Source organism: Taeniopygia guttata, chromosome 19, assembly GCF_048771995.1.
Source record: "Taeniopygia guttata chromosome 19, bTaeGut7.mat, whole genome shotgun sequence".
NCBI lineage: Eukaryota > Metazoa > Chordata > Aves > Passeriformes > Estrildidae > Taeniopygia > Taeniopygia guttata.
The window spans coordinates 1434405-1442552 of NC_133044.1; the positions used below are offsets into that span (position 1 = coordinate 1434405).

The 8148-nt window shown below is 51.5% G+C and overlaps 1 protein-coding gene across 1 annotated transcript in view; it reads right to left on the bottom strand.

Moving 5' to 3' along the window:
- AATF (apoptosis antagonizing transcription factor) overlaps positions 1–6911 on the bottom strand; it is a 34980-nt gene extending 28069 nt beyond the window's left edge. The window contains exons 1-4 of the mRNA XM_030288109.4: positions 6801–6911; positions 5385–5573; positions 4786–5205; positions 4077–4214 (exon numbers count right to left, since the gene is read on the bottom strand). Coding sequence (XP_030143969.4) covers positions 4077–4214; positions 4786–5205; positions 5385–5573; positions 6801–6885 — 832 coding nt within the window. The 5' untranslated portion in view covers positions 6886–6911. The remainder of the gene's footprint in view (positions 1–4076; positions 4215–4785; positions 5206–5384; positions 5574–6800) is intronic.
- Positions 6912–8148: the final 1237 nt, after the last annotated feature.

An 8148-nucleotide genomic window follows, 5' to 3' on the forward strand; every position in this document is an offset into this window, starting at 1 on the left:
GTGGATATGCTGCAGATCCAAAAACCACCCAGGAACAGAGGTGAGAACAGAATTACCAGGGAGTTCTGGGCTGCTGAGTCCTGCAGGCTCCCCTTAAAAATTCCAAGCCTGTGTCAGTAAATCCCATTCCATCACAGAGCTGCTCCCACCCAGCTGTGTCCAGGTGAGGGGAGGGGGGAAGGCCTTGCCATCCTCTCTCCCAGGAAGTGGAACAGGTTCTCTGGCACCTACAGCAGACTGGATTTTATCCACAATCAGTCCTGCCTAATCAGGGTCTTCAACATGACTTACCAACATGTTGTGGAGGATGTAAAAATACTATTTTAAAGACTGAGATTAAGAGAGCCCAACAAAAATCCTCATTAAAAAGACACTGAGAACATACTCATACACTGAGACTAAACAGAATCCTTCCCTCTCTCTTAAATGTCAAAATATTGCAGAACCAACCCAGAGGAAAATGAAAATACTCAGGGTGAAGCACTCAGAGAGAAAAGTCCAAATGTGCTGTTTAGTTCCAAACCACAGAATCTGTCATGGGACAGGTACACATGACAAAAGTCCAGCTCAGGAATTATTCCAGATGGGAGCACAGTTCTTTCCCAGCACACTCACCACAAATTCACACCTGTTTCCACCGCAGAAACATTTCTGGGTCACTCAAAGTTTTAGGAACAAAACTCCAACAACTTCCTTTCCCAGAAGGCAACAAAGCCCTATGGGGCTTTTTTTTTTTTTTTTTAATCTGATTCACTTTATTCAGGTTTATTTTATTACTGATCACAAACCTTGGTGGAACTTCAGCACAGTTCTCCAAAGCGTAAATAAGTTAATATTTGCTGTTGGTTCCTCCACTGAGCAAATCCAGCCCCACACCCCCTGCAATCTACTTTTACCAAGCCCACTACTTCCTCCATTTCTTGAAATTATCTGCAGCTTATGCTGAGGAATAGAAATGTGGGATTCTGGTATTTTCTCTCAATCCACTGGCAGATGGAGACAAAGCCAAAAATACCCCAAAACCCCACACAAACGCAGTTTACATTTCAGGGACCTCCTGAACTCTTGCAAAAGGAAAGCACAGCCACTTGTCCCTTTAAAGTCGTGCAATTTCCATCAGTTTCTGGCAAAAAATGTTCCTCACCTGGGTTTCAAGTGCTCCCAGTTTAGTATTTTAACTAGAATTAGAAAGGAAAAGCTACAGGCCTGTAATGAGAAGCTCAGGGCCTTTGAGGATGAAGAGATTTAATTCCTTAAAGCCCTTGTTACCTCCTTGTCCCTCAATTATTTGTGGGTTATTTTGTCACTCTATCAAGATTTAACACAACAAGCCCCAAACACTGGAACTGTTTAATTCCTGACACTGGATGTGGCTCCACCAATGTTTATCCCACCTCTACTTTGGCTCTTCCTTGGCCTTGAGGGGATTTTTGGAGACAATTTCAGGAGATCCCCTTCCAGCCTCCCAGCACAGTGAAATGAGAGTGGCAGGCCTGCAATCTGTGCACAGCCACAGCACAGAAACTTGCACCTTGCACTCCTTTTCTATGTAAATAATGCAAGGATCCTGCGGGAACATGCCAGGGATTGGAATTTTTAATTAATGGGTCTCTTTAATGTGCAAATCAGGAACAGATTGCAAATTCTGACTCGCATTGATTATGAAAAACATTAATTGAACGTGCAAGACCCCAAACAGAGGCAACATCTCAAGGCCTGGACCAGACTGGAAGATGCAGTGCAGGGGAATACAAATCTGTCCTGGAGAACAGCACCTTGGAATTGTGAGCTGGGAGGGTTTGTGTGTGCAGGACATTAAACACTGGACATTTGTGCTGCTTTCAGAGCTCAGCCACTCTGATCCCAGCACTAAAAACCAGCCAGACTCGGGTGTGCAAAACAGGAATAAACACGAGCTCCATGACCACAGTTTGGTCTCACATCTGTATGTAAAAAGGGCGGCAGAAAAAAAAATCTGGAATATAATTAAAGATTTTAAAAAAGAGGGAAATAAAAAGTAAGACAGCACAAACAAAGCAATGCTGTCTCTTTAAACAGAAATTCATCCTATATAAATTATGGCCATAAACTTTTCCTGCAGTGCAGCCTAATTAATTCTTGTTCTATACACAAAGGGAAATGCTGGGTGACAAATGGGTGTGAAGCCTGAAAGCTGCCAGGTCTGCAAAACATTTTCTACTTCAATTTATAAGCAATTTTGCAGTAAATCATCTACCAGAACCTGAGATCTCAGGAATCTAAGGTTGTCCAAAGCATGTTGTAACATTAAAAAAAAAAATCATAAAAGATTACAAAAATAATAAATTAAACATTTTAAGTTTTGTAACCTCCGGTCTCAAAATCTGGAAAATGAGCATGACCTTGCCATTTATTTTCACCCAGGTTTGGCTTTAAAACTGCAAATGGATGGAGAATTGCTGTCTACTCTTTAACACAATTACACTCCAGCCCTTAGGGAATTCCAGCACCACAACAGGGCTGTCCTGAGTAGGAGATACCCAAGAGGAAAATACACAAAGGACCTTTTTCCAATTCAAAAAATTCAATCTTTCTCTGAGCACAGAGCAGAAATTTCATGAGAAATTGAAAGATTTGGAGAAAATTACTGGAAACACTCTTGTCCAGGAGCTCTGAGAGCACTGAGAGCCTCCTGACTTCAGCAGCCTGCAGGGTTCACCCCGAGTCTGGCATTTTGGCACCCAGTCTTTTGTGCAGCTGGAACACCAAATCCTTCCCTCCTGTTCCACGAGGATGACGAAAATGTGCCAGATTTATTTTGTGGGTTTGGACAGAAGTGCTGAGGCTGCCCTGAAAGGAGAGCATCATCCAAGCCAAAGCAGTGCCCATGCCATGATGATCCCCAGTCCTGTCCGAGGCTGAGGCTCATCACATGCAAGTGTAGCAGCAGTGGTAGAATGTTCCTAAATTCAGCATTTGCCACCTGTCAGCTTGAGATTTCCTCTGCTAACACTGCCCATGTCACTCCAGCTCTGTGCTCTGTCCTCACAGATGAGCCATGAACACAAACCAAGCCCTGAGGATCATCAGAGTGAACTCCCTGCCCAGATGGTGAGGAGAGGGGCAGGAGGGGATCATCCAGCACTTCTTAGCAGTGGAGTTTCCCTCAGAGCTCTGCACAACTGAGGGATCAGCCTCTGCAGCACTGGGGACACTGCACTCCATGCTTGTGGGTGTATTTTGCTTATGGGAAATACCAAAATGTCAACCATTGTTTCTGTTAAAGGTCTTTAATGATATTGCATCTTAGACCTGTAATGAAACATGGAGCTGGGGCAGCTTGTAATGCATCTCATTAAGGACATTAATAACGTGTGTTCCACTGAAAGGTCAGCACAGCATTGGTGGGAGTTTGCCTTTTTGTCCTTAATCACTTCCTTTCAAGCAGCAGAGCCAACTTCAAAGCAGAAAGCAGCTCACCTGTAACTGCAGGTAAGCTGGTTGCCCTGCCCTAAGACACAGGATCAAAACTTGCTGCAGGACCAAGGTTCAGGTCATGTCTGATGGCCCAGACACCTCTGTCCCTGTGCATTCACCTCAAGGCCATAAAAAAGGTGTCCAGATATAAAAACTAAACAGACCCACACCACACTGAAGCCCAGCACTTTGCACTCACCCACTGCAGCCTGCACGTTATGATTTCATATTGGAGAATCTACTACAGCTCTCATCTGATCAGTGTGATCAGCAGTGATCTCAGGAACGAACAGATGAAGGAGCACCACGCTGGAATTCAGCTGCACAGCCCCTCCTTTGGGCTGCACAGCCCCTCCTTTGGGCTGCACAGCCCCTCCTTTGGGCTGCACAGCCCCTCCTTTGGGCTGCACAGCCCCTCCTTTGGGCTGCACAGCCCCTCCTTTGGGCTGCACAGCCCCTCCTTTGGGCTGCACAGCCCCTCCTTTGGGCAAACCTTTGCATTCACTGCACAAAGCTGGTACAAGGTGTCTCTGCACAGAGCACCCCAGCTCTGCACTGGACAGCAACAAGCAATTGTTTGTAAGGGTCTGAGCAAAGGAGAAAGATGAAAAGGCTCTTACAGCTCTCCACAGCGTTGTCAAAGTCCTGTCCCCCCTCCTGTCTGAACCTGGGGTAGGTGTCTGGCTGGGGCAGCCTGTTGGCAGTCATGAGCACCTTCTGCATCTTGATCCTCCCTTCCATCAGCTGGTCCCACAGGGCTTCACAACAAAAAGGAAACAAAAGAATCAGTTAGCAAGACAAAGCACTTGCTCCTGGTGAAGGACCTGACAGCTCAGGCCCTCTCCTCAGGGCTGCACTCCTCCTGCTCAGGGCAGCCTTGGCCAGCACAAAATGGGTGCCACGAGTTGTCTCTGGACAAGGCAAATCCCAGCTGCAACTCTGTGAGCCACAGCCCAAACCACCCCTCTGCTGCACTGGTTCAAAGGACAGCCTGCACACAGAGGTTTGAGCTCACACAGGAAGAAATGGCACTGGGGGAGTCACACTTTGGAAAGAAGCAAACTGATCCCAGCAGGAGCAGTGCAGAAAGCTCCCAAACCCAATGGCCCCATGAGGATATTCAGCACTGGTTCAGTTAAGCTCATGGATAAATACACTTCACATCAGGAGCTGTTGCAGCAGCAGCGACACCAGAACATCTGGCACAACATCTGCACGCATGTGGGGCTGCTGCAGCATGCACAAGCAGGGTGCTGGCAGCACCTCAGCATGCTGAGGGCTCAGGCTGGTTTTACCCTGCCAGCAAACACACAGCAAACATGCACAAACCTAGCTGGTTCCTCACAGCTTTGCCCTTCTCCACTTCTTCAGACTCCTGTCCTCTGGAGAAGGTCAGCACTCCCCCATCGTCTTCGTTGTCTTTGGTTTCTTTTCCGTCATCGTGGTTTTCACTCCCAAATTCTTCCTCCTCCTCCTCCTCACTTCCTTCTTCCATGTCAGCATCATCTTCACCCTCCTCTTCATCCTCCCCTTCACTGCTCCCTGCATCATCCATCCCCTCTGTAAACTTCTCAAAGTCTGTGATACTCTGGGAGCTGAACTCTGGTGCCTTGGCCTCTTCATCATCTTCCAAGTCATCCTCCTGCTCACTGCCAGCACTGCTGGGCTTCTCCCTGCCCTTAGTGCCAACACTGTCCTCCTCTTCTGAGCCTTCACTGACACTGTACCAGTCATCTAGTGCTTCTTCAGCTAATAAACGAGAGAAAAAAGTTATTTACTTGGCAGGGAAATTCACCAGCAGCAGCTCAGGTTTGGGCTGTTTGAGGTCCAGTTTAACTGTAGCTGCTCCTTGCCCTGAGCTTTGCCAGGCTCAGTGCTGACATCATGGTCTGCCAGCAAAAAGGGGGGGAAAAAATGAGATTTCTTACCAGATCCTTCTTCAGACAGAGCATCTCCCCAGAGCTCTTTCTGCAAAGCTTTCCGAGACGTGGCTTTTCCACTGTACCTCTTATCAGCTTCCAGGAGAGAGGCTGAGGCTCTTTTCCTGATATTGCCAACAGGCAAAATGTCATCCGTGGTTTCATCCTCAAATCTGTCAATCACTTTAGCAACTGTAGCTGTGGAGAGGAGAAAAAAAGGGAAGGGGTGTCTGAAACTGAGCTGAATTCCAGTCTGGAAGGAGCCCTGGGAAGCTCCTCACGCTCTGGTACAACAGTGCACTGCACAGGGGAACAGGAACTTTGAAAAGAGCAGGAAAGGCACACAAATAATTTCCTGCAAGGGGGAAAGGCTCCTGCATGAAGCAGAAGTGCAGCAGGGTCTCCGAGTCCTTCACATGGAGGGCTCTGCAGAGCTGCAATGCCTTCACTCACTTCATGCTTGCAGATTAAAATTCAGATGCACTCTGGCCTCTTGCTCTATATACAAGCCATATAAACACATACATTGCACTGTGGTTTTTGCCCTCCTTCATCCCCATCTTCTCCAGGACACAGAGCAGAGCAGTCCAGCCCAGAGAACACATCCCACCTCTCCCCAGCCTGTGCCAAATTACAGTGAGCGACTCAAATCACTGAGTGCCCTTAATGTGCGTTTGGAAACCTTAATGCCTGCTTGGAGTGCTTGTTAGAGGCAGAGGGGGGCAAAAACATCTCCTGCTCATAACCAAAGTAACAAGATCTGCTACAGGTACAGTCACTCCAGGCAGCAGAGGATGGGCAGGAGGGGCAGATCCTTCCAGCACCTCCTGGAACCCTCAGTCTGGCACCAGCGCTCGATGAAGCTCTCCCAGAGCAGCAGCGGCTGCCCCGGCAGTGTCCCGGGCCGGGCTGGATGGGTTTGGAGCAGCCCGGGACAGTGGAAGGTGTCCCTGCCATGGCACGGTGGCACTGGCTGGGCTCTGAGGCCCCAAACCCAAAGCAGTCTGGGATTCTGTAAAGTCTGGAACAAAATTATGGTTACTAAAACAGGAAAACACCTCTGCTGAGCACGGTGACTTCCTCGGTGGTAATTAAAGCGTTTTTACAAGGACACTCCCGCTCTCACCAGCCTGCAGGCCAGAACCGGGCTAGGCCCAACACAGGCCCGACGCCGGGGCTGGCCGCAGCCCTGAGAGAACCGATCCCGGACTCATCCCCGACCCACAGCGGCTCGATGGACTCCGTGGCGGAGGTAACCCCGAGCCCCGACCCAGCCGCGGTCCCCGCGGTCACCCGGGCCCGGCGGGACCCGGCCCGCCCCGCCGCCACGTGCGGCCGCTCCGGCAGCGCCCGGGCCGCCCCCGCCGGCCCCTCCCGCCGCCGCCGGCCCCGGTACCGAGCGTCCCTTCCCCGGTGCTCCCGCACCTTCCTCCGCATCGTCCTCGGGGTCCCGCGGGCCGGGCCGGGGGTCCAGCAGCTCCTGCAGCCGCAGCGCCAAGGGCGCCGCCATCTTGGGGGGGCTGGGGCGGGGCGGGGCGGCGTGAGGGGACGGGGCGGGGCGGGACGGGAAGGGAGCCCGGGCCCGCCGGGATCCACCGGGAACGAGCCCGGGATCCAACCGAAATCCAACTGGGAACAAACCCGGGGTCCAACCGGGAATGAGCACGGGATCCAACCGGGAACGAACCCAGGATCCGACCGGGAATGAGCACGGGATCCAACCGGGAATGAGCCCGGGATCCAACCGGGAACGAGCCCGGGATCCAACCGGGAATGAGCCCGGGATCCAACCGGGAATGAGCCCGGGATCCAACCGGGAATGAGCACGGGATCCAACCGGGAACGAGCACGGGATGCAACCGGGAATGAACCCGGGATACACCCGGGAACGAACCCGGGATCCAACCGGGAGTGAATCCGGGATCCAACCGGGAACGAGCACGGGATCCAACCGAAATCCGTCTGGGAACGAACCCAGGATCCAACCGGGAACGAACCCGGGGTCCAACCGGGAACGAGCACGGGATCCAACTGGGAACAAACCCGGATCCAACCAGGAATGAGCCCGGGATCCAACCGAAATCCGTCTGGGAACGAACCCAGGATCCAACCGGGAACAAACCCGGGATCCAACAGGGAGTGAACCCAGGATCCAACCGGGAATGAGCACAGGATCCAACCGGGAATCCAACCGGGAATGAGCCCGGGATCCAACAGGAATCCAGCCGGGAATTAACCCAGGATCCAGCCGGGAATTAACCCGGGATCCAACCGGGAATGAGCCCGTGAGCCAACAGGAATCCAACCGGGAATTAACCTGGGATCCAACTGGGAATGAACCCGGCATCCAACCAGAATCCATCCAGGAATGAGCCTGGGATCCAACCAGGAATGAGCACAGGATCCAACCAGAATCCATCCAGGAATGAGCCCAGGATCCACCCGGGAATGAGCCCGGGATCCAACCGAAATCCAGCTGGGATCTATCCCAGGCCCACACGGTGACCCCGAGCCCCCCGCCGTTCCGGGGCATCCGCAGCCCTTGTGGGCAGCAGGGCTGTGGGATCGGGCTCTCGGTGCCAAGTGCCATCAATAACACACAATATGACAACTATTGCTTTAAATCCCCGTCAGATCCCTCTGCCTCTCCAGCTGCGCAGAACCGAATTCATTCTCTTCCCTTCCTCTGTTAAATATTCTGTGGCCTCTGCTGGAGTCCCTCTCCCAGCGGTGAGGTCCCAGAGCCGGGTTCCCAGGTCAGGCCTCGCACACG